Consider the following 21,762-nt stretch of genomic DNA (forward strand, 5'->3'; position numbering starts at 1 on the left):
GATTTGATTACATTTGTGGTTCATTATTAAAAATGTTTGAGACCAACTAACCAAGCTTTGCCAAACTTATAGTCTAAAGACAAAGCAGTACAATATAGAAAGGAAAGAGTTACCATATATACTCAATCATAAGCCGGTTCATTTATAAGCCGACCCCCCCCCCCCAGATGGATAAGTAAAAATGGAAAAAAAATTATGACCCGTTCATAAGCCCACCCTATAATTCAGGGGTCAGCAAACTTTGGCTCCTAGAATCATAGAACTTAAGATCAGAAGGGACCATTATGATCATCTAGTCTGACCTCCCGCAAAATGCAGGCCACAAAAGCTGACCCACCCACTCCTGAAATAATTCTCTCCCTTGACTCAGCTGTTGAAGTCCCCAAATCCTGATTTAAAGACTTAAAGTAGCAGATAATCCTCCAGCAAGCGACCTCTGCCCCATGCTGCGGAAGAAGGCGAAAAACCTCCAGGGCCACTGCCAATCTACCCTGGAGGAAAATTCCTTCCCGACCCCAAATATGGCGATCAGCTGAACCCCGAGCATGCGGGCAAGACTCTCCAGCCTGACACTCGGGAAAAAGACTTTCAATATCCCAACATTGACCCTCGGTACTAATTACCAGTGGCGGCACGTTATTGACCTATTGACTAAATCGCGTTATCCTATCAAACCATTCCCTCCATAAACTTATCAAGCTTAATCTTAAAGCCAGAGAGGTCCTTTGCCCCCACTGTTTCCCTCGGTAGGCTGTTCCAGAATTTCACTCCCCTGATGGTTAGAAACCTTCGTCTAATTTCAAGCCTAAACTTCCTGACTGCCAATTTATATCCATTTGTTCTTGTGTCCACATTAGTACTGAGCTGAAATAATTCCTCTCCCTCCCTGGTATTTATCCCTCTGATGTATTTAAAGAGAGCAATCATATCTCCTCTCAACCTTCTTTTGGTTAAGGAAAACAGATGGCTCCTGGGCCATCAGGATAAGCCACTGGCGGGCCAAGATGGTTTGTTTACCTCGAGCATCCGCAGACACAGAGATAAACCTAAGTAAACAAAGTGTTGGGGCGTGCCAGCTGCTTACCCTGACAGGCCAGGACAGCAACTGGTGGGGAAATTTTTTTGTGGGGGAGAAGCTGGGGGTCAGGGAAGTAACCCCTGTGACCACCCCCCACATGACCCCTAGCCCAGGACCCCCCACACTCTCCCCATCCCATCCCTTCCCACCTTATCTGGGGAGGGCCAGGGGAGGATGTCTCTGGCCTGGCTAGAGCTGCACCGGCAGGCTGGGCAGCGCAGTCACAGCCTGCTCCAGCGGGCCAGACTGGGCGGTGTGGCCGCAGCCTCAGCGTGCTCTGGCGGGCCGGGCCGGGTGGTGCGGCTGTAGCCTGCCAGCCCTGGAGCTGCAGCTGCTTCAGAGGCTGGGGGGAGAGCAGAGTGGCCAGAAGCAGAGAGACTCTGGCCCCACCTCTTCCCTTCTGTCTCTGCTGGCTGTGCTGCCTCTCCTCGCTCCCTCTATTGAGGGGAGGGGCTGTGTCCCACCTCTCCCTCTCTATACCCGTTCATAAATCGACCCCCTTCTCCAGTGCTTCCCTTTTTTTTATTAAAAAAATTCGGCTTATGAATGAGTACATACGGTAATACGTTACCACTCCTTCTGGGAAGCAGTCCCAGCATTTAGTTCACTTTACACAGAAGCTGTGCTCCGAAATACACTCCCAAAACTGTCTGTATTTATATTGTAACTGTTTACGAGCTAAAAACACTCTGTACATCATCCAGGACTAAAATTTACCAAATAAATGTGTACCTTATTTTTCCGGTATCATTTTTCCTTATTCTGTTTTTGGACACATTCCAATACCAATTGCCTGTGAAGGCACCTCCCAAGCTTGTACCAGGGCAGAGCATTCATGTGTCTTGGTTTTGACAAGTTCTGCATCCACCTATGCGAAGTGCATAATTGTGCTGTGCAGGGTATTGTGGGCTATATACCTCAGCCTGAGTGAGCAGAATGCAGTTTAGCATGACTTTGTGCTAATGTTAATATAATGTGTAATACATATTGATATGGTGTGCAATACGTATAACATATACTTTGGCTAACACTTTTAATCTTGCTGCACCTGCAAAGTATGTCCTGTTTGAGTGCCTAAGTGCAGTGTGGTCCTGGTTCTTCTTTGAGTGATTGCTCATGTGTATTCCACAGTAGGTGTCCATGCTCGCCACATGCACCGGTGTTGGAAGATTTTCCCTTAGGAGTGCCCATGGGCGGATGGGGAGCACCGCGGCGACCCCTGGAGTGGCACCTGTATATCGCGCTATAAGGGGGACCGTGTGCTCCCCCCCACCCTCAGTTCCTTCTTGCCGCCAGTGAAGGTAGTTGGAACTTTGTGCTCCAACTCTTCTACCCGACCTTAGTGGTACCATTCGTGGAATTGTTACTTCAGTTATTAGAGTGGGCTCGGGGCATGCCTGGGGCTTCAAGTCGTGCGACTCCTGTTGCTGTTCTATGCCTAGGAGTAACCCGCATGCTGAGTGTCTCCGCTGCTTGGGTGAGACTCACATCAGCAAACGTTGTAAGAGCAGCAGGTCATTCAAGCCGCGGACCACGAAGGAGAGAGACATTAGACTCCATGTTCTCCTGATGGAATCGCATTGGCCGCAACTCCAGCACGCCGGGTGGACTCGGCACCCGCCGCCGCATCGCCGGTGTGTAGTTAGGCCCCCTCGACCAGCCGGCACCGCTCCTCCTCCAAGAAACAGGGAAAGAGCCCTACCTTGCAGCGGTGCCGAGACAAGGAAAGAGGGGAGGCTGGTCCCACCTCAGGTAGCCCGTGGTCCCCCCCCACAAGCTCAAGGCCTCCACCGGTGCGGATGCTGTTGACGCCGGAGGTGATGCAGGCTGCAAAAGACATCATGAGTCTGCCGGTTCCAGGCACGCAGCCCGTGTCGGGCCCCCGGTCCTGCGGCAAGCCTCCATAGGATGCCCATCAAACCTCTCCTGCGGGTCGCAGTTCCCAGTCCGAGGACCGCTCCCCGCACCGTTCGGCATGCAGCGACCGGTCGTCCGGCAGCTCTCGCCCTCCCTCGACACCGACCAGGCCATCCCAGTCACCACCCGGACAGGAATCTGGGGTACCCTCTATGCCACTTCCAACGAGCACAGGCATTGAGAGAGGCACCGGGAACGTTTACCTTCGCGACGTGACTACCGCAGCCAGTCTCAACGGGATACACGTCGTCGTTCTCGTTCCGATTCCCACTCAACTAGACATAGCACTCGAGATTCCCCTCACGATGCCTCGGCGCAGAGGCATTGGAGCTCGCGATGCTGTAATGGGTACCGAAGCAGCACTTTGGGCGGGTACCGTTCCTCGACATCGAGGTCCAGGTCCCGAGGGAGGCGGCATCGCAGGCACCGCCGCTCGTACCGTTCCCATGAGACTGTGTGCTCAACGGTGACCTCGGCCTTAGCACCCAGCCTCCCATCCTCAGCCCGTGCGGCTCAGCTGGGACAACTACCTCCACTGGACCCTCAACCGGGTCAGTGGCAAGGGGCCCCGTGGCAGGGACAGTGGTGCCAATGGGCACCGTGGCTGCTGATGCCTGCCCAGATGGGGGCCTGCTCAGTCGCTGGAGCGTCTCAGGCTCCATTAGCCTCGTCTGGCCGCCTAAGAGACAAATCGATGGACCATGAGTCACCGGACCCACGCCCAGACTCGGATCTGGGGCTTGACCCCCTGGTACTGACCAAAGCCTATAGCTCCATGCCGGCTCTATACCTGGCACCGGACGACACCATAATGGCTCCTCCACCATCAATCCCTCAGAAGGATTTTAAGGCACACCAAGACCTGCTAAAAAGGATGGCATCCAGCCTCCAACTGAAGGCCGAGGAGATGGAGCGCCCTTCCAATTCCCTTTTTAACGTGTTATCTCCCTTGGCACCGGGCCATGTGGCTCTGCCCCAGCACCAGGGTTTAGCCAACATTTCCAACACCCTGTGGCAAACTCCTGCCTCCTTGGCCCCAATCTCCAAGAAGGCTGAAAGGAAGTACTTTGTGCCAGCCAAGGACCATGAGTACCTCTATTCCCACCCGGCACCTAACTCGCTTGTGGTAGAGTCGGTAAACCACAGAGAGTGACAGGGCCAGCCTGCACCTACCCCCAAAAATAAGGACGCCAGACGACTGGACTTCTTTGGTAGAAAATTTTATTCCTTGGCAAGTTTCCAGCTCAGGGTAGCCAACCACCAGGCCTTAGTGAGAAGATATGACTTTAACCTGTGGGAGTCTCTGCCTAAGTTTGAGCCTCTCCTCCCAGACTGGGACAGGAAGGACTTTAAGGCTCTAGTGGAAGAGGGGGCGGCAGTGGCTAAAGTGGCCCTGCAAGCGGCGTCAGGCGCAGCCGACACTGTAGCCCACTCGATGGCCTTAGCGATTTCCACGCGCAGGGCGTCATGGCTCCTCCTGTCTAGACTGTCGACGGAGGCCCAATCCCTTATGCAAGACCTCCCGTTTGATGGGAAAGCGCTCTTTGCGGACCAGACGGATGTCAGACTGCATGGGATGAAGGATTCCCACACCACCCTGCAGACCTTGGGCCTCTACGTCCCTGCAGCTAAGGACAAGGCCAAATCGCAACCATCGGCTTAACCTGCAAGGAGCAGATACGAGCCCCTGTATAAGAGACTGAGAGACCAAAAACGCCGGTCTCAGTGGCAGTCCCGCTCCGGCCCTCAGCCTGGGCCCTCTAGGGGCAAGAGACAGGGAAAGAGGCAGTTTTGACTATTTGCCAGGGAGGCACAGGGCCAGTTGCCAGGGAGACTCCCCCAATTAATAAAGTTTGTGTTCTGCAACTGATTGTCTGCCTTCCGCATGGCGTGGTCCCCCGTAACATTGGACCAGTGGGTCCTCAGCACCATTTCCAACCACCATCATGGGTTGCACCCCGCCCTCCCCTGTAGGCCCGGGGGACCCAGAGCAGGCACACCTCCTAGGGCAGGAAGTGGACCGTATACTGCTCCTAGGGGCGGTGGAAAGAGTATCTGTAGAATTCCAGGGCAAAGGGTTCTACTCCCGGTACTTCCTGATTCTGAAGGCCAAAGGGGGCCTCAGGCCCATCCTGGACCTGTGGGACCTAAACCATTTTCTCGCCTGCTCCAAGTTCTGCATGGTGTCCCTGGCCTCTGTTATCCCCTGCTTGGACCCCGGGGGCTGGTATGCAGCCCTGGACCTCCAGGACGTGTATTTTCACATCCATGTTTTCGAGGGGCACAGGCACTTCCTCCACTTCCTAGTTTGGCTTCTCAAGGGCGACTCTCGTTCCGAGGTAAAGACCCACGTAGAGCTGCTCCTTTCGACATGCACTGGTCTCGGCCTAGTGGTGAACAAAGCCAAATCAATCTTAGTTCCAGTTTAGCGCATAGAGTTCATTGGGGTGCTGCTGGACTCCTCAAGGGCCATAACCTCTCTCCCCCTGGACAGGATCAAGACCCTAAGAGGTCTCATCTCATCGGTCACAGCTTTCCCGGTGACAACGGCAAGGGCATGCCTTAGAATTCTAGGGCACATGGCAGCATGTGCATACATGGTCCGCCATGCCAGGCTCCAAATGAGGCTCCTCCAACTCTGGCAAGCCTCCCAATTCTCCCAGACCTGGGATGGGCTGAACAAGGTTCTCACAATTCCGTCCCTGATACTGCCTTCCCTTCAACGGTGGTATTACCCAAGCAATATGCTGCAAGGGGTTCTCTTTCAGGATGCCAACCCATCTATGGACCTGGTGATCAGTGCGTCGGACCTAGGTTGGGGAGCCCACACAGGGAACATGCAAACCCAGGGGACGTGGTCAATCCTGGATTTGTCCCTTCACATAAATGTCAAAGAGCTCAGGGTAGTACGGTTGGCATGTGTGGCCTTCCACACGCACCTTCACAGCAAGGTGGTCAGGGTCCTCACGGACAACACCGCCGCCATGTACTACATCAAGAGGCAAGGTGGAACTCGCTCCTTAGCCCTCTGCTGGGAAGCCCTGAGCTTATGGGAGTTCTGTTTTTCCCACGATATCTCCCTACGGGGTTGCACACCTCCCGGGCGTCCACAATACGCAAGCAGATCGCCTCAGCAGGGTTTTCTCCCCCCAGTACGAGTGGTTACTCCACTCAGAGGTCGTTCACCGGCTCTTCCGAGAGTGGGGAGTTCCCCAGGTCGACCTCTTTGCAACTCACCAGAACCGGCATTGCCCCTGGTTCTGCTCCAGGGAGGAGTGGGGAAGGGTGCGACCTCTGATGTGTTCCTCCTGCAGTGGTCAGGCCAGGTCCTTTACACTTTCCCGCCGTTCCAACTCATTGAGAGAGTCCTACAAAAGGTAAAAGCAGACAAGGCGAGAGTCATCCTTATAGCCCTGGCGTGGGCCTTCCTTCGCCTCTTGGTGGCCCCCCGGAGGACGCTGCCGCTTCACCCAGACCTCTTCTCCCAGGATGGGGGCTGCCTCCACCATCTCAATCTAGCTGTGCTCCACCTGACAGCATAGTTGCTCCGTGGCTAGACGAGGAGAAGGGCAGGTGTTCAGAGCAAGTGAGGCGGGTCCTCCTGGAAAGTAGGAAGCTGTCCACCCGCTGGACGTACATGGTGAAGTGGTCCAGGTTTTCCAAGAGGGTGAGTGAGCGGGGAGTCTTCCCTTCCTCCGCACCTCTCCAGCTTATCCTGTACTACCTCCTGTCCCTTAGAATCCAGGGACTGGCACCCGCCTCTATCAGGGTACACCTGGCAGCCATATCGGCCTTCCACCTGCTGGTGCAAGGGCACTCGACTTTTCCCACCCTACGACCTCCCTTTTCCTGAGGGGCCTTGACCGTTCATTCCTGTACACTAGACCCCCTGTGCCACAGTGGGACCTGAACCTAGTTTTGTCCCGACTCATGGGTCCTCCCTTTGAGCCTCTGGCCACGTGTTCCTGGTCTCACCTCTCATGGAAGGTAGCCTTCCTTGTAGCAATCACGTTGGCCCGACGAGTCTCAGAACTCAGGGCCTTAACCTCGGAACCCCCCATACAGTCTTCCACAGGGACAAAGTCCAGCTTCACCCACGCTCAGCATTCCTTCTGAAGGTGGTCTCCGCCTTCCATATGGAACAGAACATCTTTCTCCCCGTGCTCTGTCCTAAGCCCCATTCCTCCAACGAGGAACGCTGCCTCCACACGCTCGATGTACGTAGAGTGTTGGCCTTTTATCTGGATTGGACCAAACCTTTCCGGAAATCTTCGCAACTTTTTGTTGCCTCGGCTGAGTGGGTGAAAGGGCAACCTATCTCTACGCAACGTCTTTCCCGCTGGATCACCTTGTGCATAACACACGTGCTATGATCTGGTAGGGGTTCCCTCCACCGATCGTCAGGGCACACTCTGTGAGGGCTCAGGCCTCATCAGCTGCCTACGTAGCCCATATCCCTATCCTAGACATTTGTAGAGCAGCCTCTTGGGCCTCTGTTCACATGTTTACTTCGCATTATGCAATCGTCTCCCAGTCTAGGGATGACGCCGGGTTCGGCAGGGCAGTACTGCATCCTGGCCTGTTGTGAACTCCTACCCACCTCCAACAGGCATGGCTTGGAATCACCTACTGTGGAATACACATGAGCAATCACTCGAAGAAGAAAGGACAGTTACCTGTTCCGTAACTGGCTTTCTTCGAGATGTTACTCATGTCTATTCCACACCCTGCCCTCCTTCCCCTCTGTTGGAGTTGTCCAGCAAGGAGCCGAGGGTGGGGGAAGTGCACGGTCCCCCTTATAGCGTGATATACAGGCGCCACTCCAGGGGTCACTGTGGTGCTCCCCCAGTACAGGTACTGCTAAGGGAAAAACTTCCAACACCGGTGCCCATGGCGAGCACGCACACCTACTGTGGAATAGACATGAGCAACACATCTCAAAGAACGCCAGTTACGGAACAGGTAACTGTCCTTTATTTAGGGTGGTGATCAGTCCTGTACATTTCAGAGAACCTATCTGTGTGTAGTTGGGGTGGAGTTTGAGATCAGTTAGGCCAGTAGCAGTTACAACAGTTGGTACAGAGGAGGGGAGGAAAACTTCAGAAAAGCTTGGCAACACTTAGGCCACAGTGAAAAAGCCATGACTCACAGAAGGGGAAATCGGAAGCCTTAGTTTTCATATTAGTAAAACATAAAAAAAATATTCCAGAAGTTTACTAAAGGGGGCAGATATTCAAACTGAATACGCTACTTACAAACAAAGTTGCATTTAATTGTATTTTTATAGTAAATGATTGGCATGTGAGACCTGAGTCTCTGCCATGTTTACCCTGAGCTCTGAGATTGCATAGCGTGAGGGAGAAGAGCAGCTATTATATAGGTGTCTATCATGTAGCCCAGTAGTTCATAACCTCTTTCTTTTCATGTCTCATAATTTGGGTGCTTCTCAGCTTCAAGTCACACCAAGACTTGTGCCAAGTCTTGTATTTAGCTGTCTTAGGCACTTGAGAGGTTCTGGGGACCAACTGGGAAATATCTGTATTATTTTTTTCAATATGATGCATGCCTACGTGTGTGTATTTATGATGGGTTATGCTATGGAGTTAGATCAAAACAAGTTGTTAAAGGAACCAAGCAGGAAAAGTAAAACGGTGACTCGGATAAGAAGCCTTGAAGAAACAATGGTGAATGGTGTTTTGGGGAAATATGTTCTACCTGACTACAGCCAGGCTAAGAGTGGCTTACTCTTCACAAGTCTAAGCCTAGGATCAAAAGATAACAAATCATTAGAGGACCACAGAAAAGGGTTGAGGTTGAATGAGTTGCCAGAGCCTGCCTAGGGAGTCAGCAAGACCTGACAAGGAGACACACACAGACTGAGAGAGCATGCTGCAAGCAGGACAGTCTGCTTCTCAGAACCCAGTGATGGAGGTTAACCTGGCTGACGAGAGCTTACAAAGGTAAAGAGAAATGTGTATAGGAAGTACTGATATCTGCATTTTACAGATGAGGAACTGAGGCGCAGAGAAACTGAGTTGCACAATGTGACACTACAGGCTTCTTGTATAACAGGGATTTGCGCCTAGCTCTCCTTCTTGCAGCACAGGATTAACCTGGCATGTGAAAGGTTCTTGTCAGAGGTGAAGCTTCTCTCTTTGAATAAAACTTTATCTCCAACCACTGTCCTCAGTGCTTGAAGGGATGGAAAGTTCTTTCTCTTTCTTCCTTCTACCATTCCCATTGCCAGGATTGGCAAAGTACTACTTTCCCCTCCCCTCCAAGCAACCAAAGAGAATAGAAATTCCATTCTCTCCCCTTCTTAATTGCTTGAAGGATAAAGTCCCACCCCTTGAGCATTCTGCTCTTCTTTCCCACCCCAGTCGGTGTACTCTTCAGAGCTTGTGATATGATGGGCACTCTGCACCACTCTGATGTTGCACAGAACCAAACTCCTATTTTGCTCTCCCTCACCTTAGGCAAAGCACTTGACCACTACTAACTCTGCTAAGGGTATGTCTACACTGCAATAAAAGACCCGCAGCACAGCCATTACTCCGGTTGCAGTATAAAAATTGCAGTATAGATGTTTGGGCTCCGACACCCCGCGAGGGGTTGGGTCTCAGAACCTAAGCTCCAGCCCAAGTCCAAACATTGTCACTCTTTTTAGCTCAGCAGCCTGAGCCCCGCGAGCCTGAGTCAACTGACCTGGGCTCTGAGACTCGATGCTGCAGGTTTTTTATTGCAGATGTACCCTGAGTGGCAGAACAGAAGCATGTCCCAACCTGCATGCCCCTTTGCTTGAAGAACCATTATTGTACTCATTTAGTGAACAAGGTTGATGAACTTGAAAGATGTCCTGTTCGGAATTTGGTCTGATAGATGGTGACTGTAACATAGGATTTCAGCGTGATGTGGAAAACTGAGTGGGGTACCCCATAAATTTGTTAAAGAGATGCTAAAGACTGTTTCTATTAAAGTTGTGTGTGTGTATATAAAAATATTATATTTTTCCAAAGTCTTTTTATATCCCCTTTATAGAGTCCCATACCTCATGATTTGAGGAATGTAAAGAAACTCTGATCTGTTTTTGAGCTTTTGCATGTTATAGTCTGAGTTTCCATTAATTATTTTTTTCAATTAAGCTTCTCTGTATTTTATAACACTGTGTAACTTAGCGAATATACTTTCATATAATGAATGTTCTTATTATCTTGTGTAGATTTATCAAGAGAGAACCATAGAGAAACCATGGCTAGGGTCATAAGGAAACTGCTGCGTAAGTACATTTTTGTGTCTCTCGCTCTCATTCCTGTATTTAGTACATATGCAAAGATTTGCTTTAAATGTTGTCAGTTTATTGGGCTTCTAACTGTATCAGTATTGTAGAGCAAAGCAAAGAGGCAAAATCTGTTGTCATGAATTATATGGCAACATAAATGACACAAAGTTTTGAGCTTCACAAGTAGATAAAATATTTCATTGAGTATAGTTAACTCTTTGAACTGAGCTTCATATCAGATAACACAGTTTTTGTTTCCATTCCAACGGTAGACTATATACTTGACAACTCAGAAGATGATACCAAGTCCTTGTTTCTAATCATAAAGGTATAATAGTAATTTTTATATGTTTTATTTTAATTTGAATGGGTTGACTTGTTTTACATAATGTAAAACCATTTGTTTCTAGATCATTGGTGATCTCTTACAATTCCAAGGGTCTCACAAACATGAGTTTGACTCCCGATGGAAGAGCTTTAACTTAGTGAAGAAATCGATGGAGAACAGGGTCAGTATCTTGTTTACATAGTTTAGTTAGGAAAAAACAACTTTAAGTTTTAGTTTTCACTGTTTTTTGACCTTAATGTCTTAATGGAACTCTGCATGCATTCCTAGTGAAATTGATATAAGTTACAGTGGGCTGATATATCATTAGAATATTTTTTGTTACAATAAGTGCCCTTCTTCAAAAGGTTTCAAAGCACTGCACAAATGTTAGTTAAGCCTCATAACATCTCTTTTTATATACTGAATATTGATGCTATTAATGATAGCTCTTTATGTTAATTTGCTAGTCACTAAGAAACTACATGCTGGGATTTTTTATTTTGGTGATTTAACTGCATGGAAATAATACGGTCCTTGCTGCTATTGCTAGCACTTGTGAAGCACTTATGATGATAGAACCATAGATGCCAATTAAGTTGAGAAGCATGTAGGAACCAAACTCCCCTCCCTTCGTTTAAATAATATTTAGCACTTCTCATCATTAGATTTCCAAACACTTCTTGAAAGTGGGTAAACATTAATATCTACGTTTTTCAGGTTGAGAAATTGAGGCATGAAGAGTTTAAATGAGTTGCCAATGTTATGAGAAGTGAAATCTAGATTATTGAACATGGCTGCTGAGGTAGAGAGCAGAGAAGGCAATCTTTGAGGTAGTTAAGTCCTCACACATTTAAAACAATAAAGATAAGGACCAAGATCTTAAATTGGGCCAGCAGCAAATGTACATCATGATCACTAGTGAGAATGTGCTCTTGTCAGTCATAGACATCTACACCAGTAGCATGTGGCTACTGCATGTTAAACCATCTGTAGGTTGCATCTAGTCTTTTGCATTAGTTCATGAGAGAACATCCTGAAATAACTTAAGGAGATATTGTTTTGAGGTGGCAAAGGTGTTAGATATGTGACAGATTTGGCAGTTTCCATGGAAAACCATATTGAATTAAATTTAAATATTTTGGAGTCCATTGTATTAAAGGGAAAGATTATGTATTATTGTGGGCCTGCACGGTCATAGGACTATATTGAACAATGCAGCAAACAAGCATGATCTTTTGGGACAATACCTGTCAAGTGGAATTCCTGGGAAGTAGCCTGGGGGAGATGCATGCAAATGCCCTCCACCAGTTATGCAGAAACCCAGCCTTTTGAAGCTATGCCCTGAGGAGAGAACCATTGTCTGCTGATTACCTGCTCCCAAAGGTTGGAGATCAGAGTTCCAATCTGTATAAAGAAACAGGCTGGTCTGCACAATTCGGGTGCTTGTTCTGAGCTGAGACTGTTATGAACTTGAAGCCACAGAAAAAACCCTTTGGTGAGGTTTGAAAGATTGACTCTGATTGGAGCCCTCCTGGAGTTGGGAGGGAGGGTGATCTCTGATAAACTAATTAGCATGCACATAGGTTCTTGTATTGTTTTTCATGTGTTTTTTCTGTAATGCTTTCACCTTAAGAGTAGATGTGCTTGCTTAGAAAGGTCAGTGTGGTAACTTATAACCATAGCCTCTGAGTAGAAGGCAAAGTGCGGACGCAGGCCTGTCTAGGTAGTCTGGCTTGCTGGGAATTGTGCAGCCTGGAAAAACCCTGGTCAAGAGGGAAAAGAGATGCAGGTCTCGACCCAATAGAGATTACTGCTCAGGAGCTGGGAACCTAGAGTGGATGCCTTTGCTGGACTGCAGAGGGGAAATACAGGTGCTGTTGCCCCAAACTGTGACACAGTAGTTAAGTCTGTATTCGAGTATGTAGTCTCTTAGTTCGCCCAAGGCCTTTCCAACCATTACAGCTATTTCTGTGTTTGAGTAGTGAAATATTCACCAGGAACCTGAGATTGCATGCTACCTTGATAACCAGGGGTGAAGGCGGGGGCAAATGCACTCAACATGGTTTTATTAATTCTTCAAGGATTCTCCTTCCTATCAACAATCACTGCTGCTTTCACTGGATTCGGTTAGAGCCAGCTGTTCTTCATCCCCAAAGTGACTCTTTTCAGGATGTATATCCACTTTGTCTCAATTAATTAGTCTCAGTTTAGTTAGGTCTTCAGGACGCTGTGAAGGGAAAGGGTTCTCCCCCTGTGGTTGCTGGCACTACCAGCTGCTATGGCTGACCATGGCAAATCCTTGGGCTTTAAGAACTTCCCACTCTGTGAAGCAGTCATGCCTCTGAACAATGAATGCACAGTGTTCTGTCTTGGTTAGGGGCAATCTGTTGGTGATCAAGTGCTTTGGGCCATGCTGACATGGCTGACACCTGTGCAGCTGCTGGAGCTGCATTCACCATGATGCTGTCCAGATTTCTGGACCCAGGGACTTTGATGCTTCCACTGTCTAGTCAGGTTCCCCCTATACCCACAAGTTGAGCACCATCCTTCCCAGAGGATTGTTTCTGACTCAAAGGAAAGCCAGTAGTCATCCCTGGTCAGGTCTTGGTACCCAGCAGTATCAATCTCATCTGGGGGATAAGAGGCATGTACCTGTGGTGGAGGGCAGCACCAACCCAGCCGAGTACTGGGATCACTGGGATCAAACATCGTGGGGCCTGGTGCCATATGATCCTGGCATGTGGGCCCCCTGGGGACTGCAGTACTATCCAGGACCAGCCTCTCCACCACACTTATGAGGCAAACAGTCACCCCTGTGACAAAGACTGGACCTGTCCCTGCAGCATCCATGGGACCAGGAGTAGGCGGCTTCAGTGCAGCAGATCCAGTGCAAGGGTCAGATAGTACTGACCATGAGCTCTTCTAGATGATGCCCTTGTTCCAGAACAGTCAGCTGCTACTCTTGAGGACTAGAAGATTTTCCAAGACCTCATGGGACATTGGTATCAGTGGCCTTAGAGATACCTATGCAGGTGGTGTGGGATATCCCACACAAACTCCTCAATATCCTGTACTTGGTACTGGGACTCATAGTTATCCTGATTTACAAGGGTCTGTTTGAGCCCATGAAAGCCTTATGGCAGACACCAGCATCATTGGCACTGACATCCAAATGGACAACTAGATGGTACCAGGTCCTGGCTACTGGATATGAACAGAGTTCTATTTGCATCTAGTACCAGTGGCCAATGAGCAATCCCATTAGAGCGGCCAGAAATCGACCTCTAAAGATGAGACAGTGAAGCACTTAAAACGTGGTGGCCAGAAATCCTACTCCACTTCGAGCTTCCAGATGAGGCTCTTGAACTACCAGGTGGTCTTGGCAAAATGCGACCACATCAGCTGCTTGTAGCTTAAAGCTGTTTGACAGGCTGCCACACGATTGCAGGGCTGACTTCCAGTCTAGCTGGCGAAAGGTCATGTGGCAGCCAGAACTGTGTTGCAGGCCACTTTGGACATGCAGGTGCTGCCTCCAGGGCGATAGCAACAACAGTTGCAATACGCCGCTCCTCCTGGCTGGCCTTGGCAGGCATATCTGAAGAATTTCAAACAGTTATTGAGGACCTGCCACTTGAGGGCTGCTCACTCTTCCACAAGAAGACTGATGAAGCAATGAGATCTGTCATAGGATCCACTCACCACAGGTGTGCCTCTTCCTGGCCGCTCAGGGACTAGCTCTTTCCAGTTCCAGGGCCCCCTTCTCCTGCCTGCCTGCCTGCCCCTCTCTCTCTCTCTCTCTCTCTCTCTCCCCCTCCGTCCCTCCCTCCCTCCAACTCCAGAGGCTCCTTCTTTGTGACTTGTCCCTCCAGCAAGGTCACTGTGTGTTTCCTCCTGATGGGGTATCAAAGTCCTTCCTTATTAGCAGTCTTCTCATTCATTGCCTATGACGGGATCCCCGGGATGCAACCTGGACTCTGGTATCCCTCTCATTCTGTGGTGCTGTGTGTAGAGAGGGTTAATGGGGGTTCGTCCCTCTCCGGGGCGGCGAGGAACCACACCGCCTCCTTACACTGTATCAAGCCACAAACCTCTTGCAGGTATTGCACTTGCACAGACATCCACAGGCAGGGACACACCCAACTGAGCTACATGAATGCTGTCTAGCCACTAATGAACCAACAAGAGAGAGGCTCCAGCCAATTCCCCCCACTTCCTCAGCCTTGCACCCCAGAACTGTACCCTCTTGCACTGGTCAGAAGCCTGGTCAGTGTAAGTTCATTCCCCAGTCCGCCTCTCCCTCGATGTGGAGAGGACACACACTAGCCTTTGTAAACTGAGCTGAGATTTCCCAAGTACTTCAAACAAAACACACTGTTTTAGGTAAAATATAAAACAGATGTATTAGCTACAGAAAGATTGATTTTAGGTGATTAGAAGTAGCAAGTGTAGAGATCAAAGTTGGTTGCCTAAGAAATAAAATTAAATTTGTAGTCTTGATTTCTACAGACTAAACAGGATTTGAATCAAGCAGTGTCTCACCCTGACAGATAGTACAAACAGATTACAGATCCTGAAAACACAGGAGGAAACTCTTTCCTGGCCTGGACCACCCTTCCCTTGTTCAAAGTCTTTGTCCTCCAGGTGTTGAGTTGGGCAGGGGGAGCAGCCAAGTGATGATGTCACTTTCCCTCTTTTATAGTTTCTTCCAGCTTGCCGGAAAGATCTTTTGACATGGGGATCAGGCAGTCCAAATTGGTCAAGCAGTCTCCATTGTCTACGTAATCTCTCTGAGAAGTCATCTGGGATAGCCCTTGGGAGAGTGGCAGGGCCGGGCCACAACATTTTGGCACCTGAGACGGGGAGCTCAAATGACGCCCCCATACCCCCTCACTTGGGCCAAAACTTTGAAAGGTCTCAATTCTGCCTTCTTCCTGTTCTACTCCTCTCATGGTACTGCTCTGCTACCTACCCCAATAAAGGAGAACTCACAACTTTAAACTGTCTTGTTCAAAAATTTTAAGGTTTCAGAGTAGCAGCCGTGTTAGTCTGTATCCGCAAAAAGAACATGAGTACTTCTGGCACCCTTAGAGACTAACATTTATTTGATCATAAGCTTTCGTGGGCTACAGCCCACTTCATCAGATGCATAGAATGGAACATATAGTAAGAAGATATATAGATATCTATATAGATATATCTATCTATATATACACACACATACAGAGAACATGAAAAGATGGAAGTTGCCATACCAACTCTAAGAGGCTAATTAATTAAGATGAGCTATTATCAGCAGGAGGAAAAAAACTTTTGTAGTGATAATCAAGATGGCCCATTTTAGACTGTTGAAAAGAAGGTGTGAGGATACTTAACATGGGGAAATAGATTCAATTTGTGTAATGACCCAGCCACTCACAGTCTCTATTCAAGCTCAAGTTAATAATATCTAGTTTGCAAATTAATTCTAGTTCAGCAGTTTCTCGTTGGAGTTTGTTTTTGAAGCTTTTCTGTTGCAAAATTGCCACCTCTAAGTCTGTTACTGAGTGACCAGGGAGGTTGAAGTGTTCTCCTACTGGTTTTTGAATGTTATGATTCCTGATGTCAGATTTGTGTCCATTTATTCTTTGCATAGAGACTGTCTGGTTTGGCCAATGTACATGGCAGGGGGGCATTGCTGGTACGTGATGGCATATATCACATTGGTAGATGTGCAGGTGAACGAGCCCTGATGGTGTGGCTGATGTGATTAGGTCCTATGATGGTCTCACTTGAATAGATATGTGGACAGAATTGTCATCAGGCTTTGTTGCAAGGATAGGTTCCTGGGTTAGTATTTTTGTTCTGTGGTATGTGGTTGCTGGTGAGTATTTGCTTCAGGTTGGGGGGCTGTCTGTAAGCAGGACTGGTCTGTCTCCCAAGATCTGTGAGAGTGAGGGATCGTCTTTCAGGATAGGTTGTGGATCTTTGATGATGCGCTGGAGAGGTTTTAGTTGGGGGCTGAAGGTGATGGCTAGGGGCGTTCTGTTTTCTTTGTTGGGCCTGTCCTGCAGTAGGTGACTTCTGGGTACTCTTCTGGCTCTGTCAATCTGTTTTTTTCACTTCAGCAGGTGGGTATTGTAGTTTTAAGGATGCTTGATAGAGACCTCGTAGGTGTTTGTCTCTGTCTGAGGGATTGGAGCAAATGGAGTTGTATCTTAGAGCTTGGCTATAGACAATGGATCGTGTGGTATGTCCTGGATGGAATTTTAAGTAACACTTAACTTTCACGTATCAGAGGGGTAGCCGTGTTAGTCTGGATCTGTAAAAAGCAACAATGAGTCCTGTGGCACCTTAAAGACTAACAGATCTCCTATTCTGATACATAAACAAGGATGTAAACAAGAGTTGTGTTAGTTTCAAACTCCGTTAGATACAAAAGGGAAGAAGTTTGCTAAACAATAGAGTACTTTTTTAGCCTCTGAAAGGGCATAATGAAATAAAAATGCTTCATAATCCTGCCTATTGGACTGGAAGATAAGGATGCAGTAAATGCCTATATATAGACAGTCTCCCATCTTCCACATGGGTTTTGTTTATAACAAAATGGCAGCAACACTATTAACCTCTTGATATTAGATTGATCAGAAGTTCCATCTAAGATACTAAAGCCATATTTTCACTAGAGATTTTCTGAAACTTTCACATTCTTGCTCTAGCAAATGACAGAAACCAGATTTTTGCACTTAAATGAGGAGACAGTCACAACACTATGCAAAGGTGCCCTTTACATGGGGCTCTATGTCATATATTCAGTAAACGCAACTATTTTCCAGAAGAGGTCATTACCAGAATAAGTTGTAAGGAATTACAAAAGCAAATTTCATTCATAAACATAGCTCTGATGCAGAAACAAAGGGCATGATTCTCCTTGGCACTAATGTCTCTTTATATATGCTGGCAATGTAAAGGGGCATTAATGTGAGAATACATATATCTTAGTCCTATTGCAAGGCCTTCTTACTATTTCAAAGTCTTGTAAAGGAGCCCTAGTATAAAAGTGTATCAAGTCCAAATTTCTTTAGGTTTCTTAGTAAAGTTATAAAGCAAGGTTCTGCAACAGATTGGTTTGTGGTACTGGCAATAAATAAACCATGAATTTCAAAATAGATTCTTGCACTGAGTGCATCATAAACACTGCCACAAATACCAAAAGTTTGGTGACTGCTTAATGTTAAAATTAAAAACTGTTTAATATGGTGAGCACAATCTGACCCCCCCCAATGGCAAAACAAAACTGGTGTATCTGTGTAAGAGCAGATCTCCTCCATAGAGTTTGAAATAGTGCAACAGGAAATACTATGTGGACTTGTGTTGAAGAACAATCCGTAAATGTTGTCATCAAATGGGTATATAAGATGTTTACCGAACAAAATCGTTTACTAACCAAGATGTTTTATGTACTGGGATACCTTACAGATAGAACACCATTGATTTTTATCCCATATGCCCCAGAAAGCTTGTGTCACCAAATGCAAGCACCAGCCCATGAGAATGGTTGAAGAGGTGATGTTGAAACTTCAAAATGCAAGGGTATTATCAATTTTGCATGCAAGCCAAGGGTTTTGGCAGGTCTGACTTAATAAGAAGTGCAAAATTGTTCACCTTTTAAGTTCCATTTTTAGTAGATCTGTTTAAGTTTGAGTTTCCTTTGGGATTGCCTCGTCACCAAGCCTCATGTCCCAAATCTTTGAAGATGTGGATGGTGTGGCAGAACTTGATTATCAGTTGATGTTGGGCAAAAATAATCAACACCGCAATGAGAGCAAGCAATGTTCTGTAGCATACCAAAGAAGATAATCTTAAATTGACCATAAACAAATGCCAGATTTCTTTGACTAAAGTTAGTTATGAAGGGCACATGCTAAATTCAGCTGGGCACGAGATATAAACTTTTACGTATTGAGGCATAAGCCAGCTTCAAATTGCTGAGGGGTTAGAGAAAAATCTTTCATTATGAACTGGTAATTGAGGTAGATGGATATGCAGTCTCTCTTCTACCTTCTAAAGCATACCTTGCTGGCCATTGTCAGAGACCAAACACTAGACTAGATAGTCACTGGTCTGATTCAATATAGCAATTTCTATTTTCTTAAGAAAGTTGAGGGCAGTTGTACAAATATCTAAGCAAATTCATGCCATGATTAACACTCTGTAATAAACAAGTGACATGCAAGAGACTGGTCATTGTTTCTTATCTCCAGATATATGACATGGGTCAGGGTTACACTTTCACTCCATCACATGACATGGATCAATATCCACTGACACCAGTTGTGACTGTGCCAGAAGTTTTTTTAAAAAATCCTTTGTATAACAGAAGCCCAACAGTCAGAATATCTCACTGTAGAACCTGCTGATAATATATACTGTGTATCGAAAATGTAAGAGGCGAGAGTTCATATTTACATTGCTGAAGTCAGTGTTGAGATTTGAATCAAATTACTCTGATTTTTTCCTTGCAGCTTCAAGGAAAGAAGCAGCATATTAGAGCCTTGCTCATTGACAGAGTCATGTTGCAGCATGAGGTAGTGTACATTTCTATATTGCCAATTTTTACTCACTACTATACTAGTAAATGTCAGTCTGTAACATCTTATTTAACTAAAAGCATTCTCAGTCTCTGCAATAAATTTCCTCTCTTAGATTTGTAAAATTGCAAATAAAGCCTGTCTCTAATTGGGGTTTTTCTGCTTCCTTTAGCTGAGAACTCTAACTGTTGAAGGCTGTGAATATAAAAATATACACCAAGACATGATCAGGGATCTTCTGTGTTTGTCTACAAGTTCCTATGGTCAGGTAAGAATATGTCTTCTATGCTAAATTAATGCAGCCATGCGTTTCATTTACTGAGCTTATTTTCAACTTGATATTTGCAGTGAAATGTAACATAATATCACTTTTAATTCCTTGGTAGAATTCAGTGTCACAGTATCTGTTTTTTATTTCAGACTTCAGTAATGTATGAAACATTTAATTACTCACATAATTCTTTCCAGGTTAGGAAATTCCAATCCTGGTTAGGCCCAAAATTTGACTGACTTTTGAAATTTGCAAAAGTGAGTTTTGTCCAATGAATTAAAGACTTGCTAAAGTCAGTAGCATCCGCACACACTCATCCAAAACCAGAATTGGGCCCATAGAATCTTTTGAGTTATTTATTAAATTTTAATCTCATTTGTATTAAGTGTTTCGAAAACGTGCCAGATTGACAGTTGTGGAAACTAAAGTCTTCAATTCACAGAACAGATGCATCATGGGCCATGGCAAGACTAGCTACTCCACACCATACCCCCTGTGTGCTTAAATCCTAATTTGGAGAAATCGTGAGAATAGTTGAGCCTCCGTGTCCACTGCTGCTAATCTTTTAAAATAAAACAGGATAGATTTCTGTGCACTGACTCACCTTCATAAGACCTGCACATTAGTAATTGAAGAGAACTGGGATATCATTGCTTTGTATATCCTTTTGTGTACTTGAAGATGTGCTTGTCTTTCTACAGGTCAGAAATAAAGCTCAGCAAGCATTCTTCACAGCACTGGGAACATACAACTTTTGTTGCAGAGATATCATTCCTTTGGTTTTGGAGTTTTTGCGGCCAGACCGACACGATGTTACTCAGCAGCAGTTTAAAGTACTATCTCAGTTACTTAATTTCAGATCTGTCTTCAGTTTGTGTGTAAAAATTTTATGGTTAAAATACATGTGGTATGGTGTAAAGATTTTATTAGCATGACTTTGAGATGGTTGAATTACTTGTGAATAGCTAACCCTAAAGTGACTTAGGCAGTCATCCCAAAAAAGTGCCCATAAAAATATTTTTATACCATACCCCCACCTTCATGAATATACTCCATTTCATCAGGACCTCAGGAATTATGAATGCTTTCTGCTAATAGCTGTTCACTGTTATTTCCCAATTAAAACAAAAAAACAGTACAAAGCAATAAAATCTCAGCGAACTGTTCTTAGTTCAGTAGTTTTTTAGCAACCCTAGCCAAGCGAGGAAGGAAGGAAAAAGAGCTGATCAGCAGAAAATGTTATGCTGAGGCACTGCTCCACAATTCAGCCTACAGAGGTGTGAATAGCAGTGCGCAACATTAGTGTAATCCTGTATGAAGAGGATTACATTAATGCAAACTAGGAACCTTTTTTTTTTGTGTGCCTGCAATGTCCACACAACGGAGTTACAGCGCAACACTTTGCACACTTCTGTTCACACCACCCATAGTTCGAATTGCAGGGCAGTGTAGACAACCCTAAGAAACACAAGTTTGTAATTTAAACTACCATAAAAAGGTTTGTAGAAAGGCCAGGTTCTTGTTTATTCATTGTGGTTATTGAAATGTGTTCTTTGGAAATAGTTCCCTCACAACCATTCTATGAAAGAGGAATCCATTTAGTCTGTACTACTTGCACACACTACTAAAACAAATATTTAATATGTCAAGAATTATTGGGAATATCTTGTATATATTAGTGATAAACTGGATGGTTCAATCTCAGTTCGTGTTACAATTTAATAATAATCGGTAAACTATAGAGCAACTAATTTTTCTTCTATATGAAAGACTGCTTTATGTAACTTTTAGTATTACAACTCTTGTTTACTCTAGGGTGCCTTGTATTGTCTTCTTGGAAACCACAGTGGAGTATGCCTGGCAAATCTTCATGATTGGGACTGTATTGTACAGACTTGGCCAGCAATTGTTTCCTCTGGACTTAGCAAAGCTATGTCTCTGGAAAAGCCATCTATAGTGAGACTCTTTGATGACCTAGCAGAAAAGATCCACAGACAGTATGAGACAATTGGATTGGACTTTTCAGTAAGCAAAAAAAATCACTTAAAAGCCAATATCACATTTGGAGGCTGTTTGACTTGTATTTGATCAAATAAGTCAGTCATTTAATAAATTTTACATGTTTTGGTTTAGCTTTGACTACTAATACTGATATATTGATTTCATTCTGATTTCCAGTATGCAAGAATATAGACAAATATATTGAAGACTGGAATATTATAGATTTCAGTTTGATTATTAGAATTTGACACTTTTTTTCAATTTTTAGAGTTGTGCAATGGGAATGAAAAATTACTGATCTTTTAGCTCTTGTTAGGTGTG

At 46.0% G+C, this 21,762-nt stretch overlaps 1 protein-coding gene across 1 annotated transcript in view; it reads left to right on the forward strand.

The window, feature by feature from the left end:
• Positions 1 to 21,762, forward strand: part of PSME4 (proteasome activator subunit 4) — a 230,265-nt gene that overhangs the window by 120,001 nt on the left and 88,502 nt on the right. The window contains exons 22-28 of the mRNA XM_045009566.1: positions 10,215 to 10,271; positions 10,547 to 10,602; positions 10,685 to 10,783; positions 19,104 to 19,166; positions 19,342 to 19,437; positions 20,142 to 20,273; positions 21,256 to 21,465. Of these exons, the coding sequence (XP_044865501.1) occupies positions 10,215 to 10,271; positions 10,547 to 10,602; positions 10,685 to 10,783; positions 19,104 to 19,166; positions 19,342 to 19,437; positions 20,142 to 20,273; positions 21,256 to 21,465 (713 nt within the window). The remainder of the gene's footprint in view (positions 1 to 10,214; positions 10,272 to 10,546; positions 10,603 to 10,684; positions 10,784 to 19,103; positions 19,167 to 19,341; positions 19,438 to 20,141; positions 20,274 to 21,255; positions 21,466 to 21,762) is intronic.

Source organism: Mauremys mutica, chromosome 3 (genome assembly GCF_020497125.1).
Source record: "Mauremys mutica isolate MM-2020 ecotype Southern chromosome 3, ASM2049712v1, whole genome shotgun sequence".
NCBI lineage: Eukaryota > Metazoa > Chordata > Testudines > Geoemydidae > Mauremys > Mauremys mutica.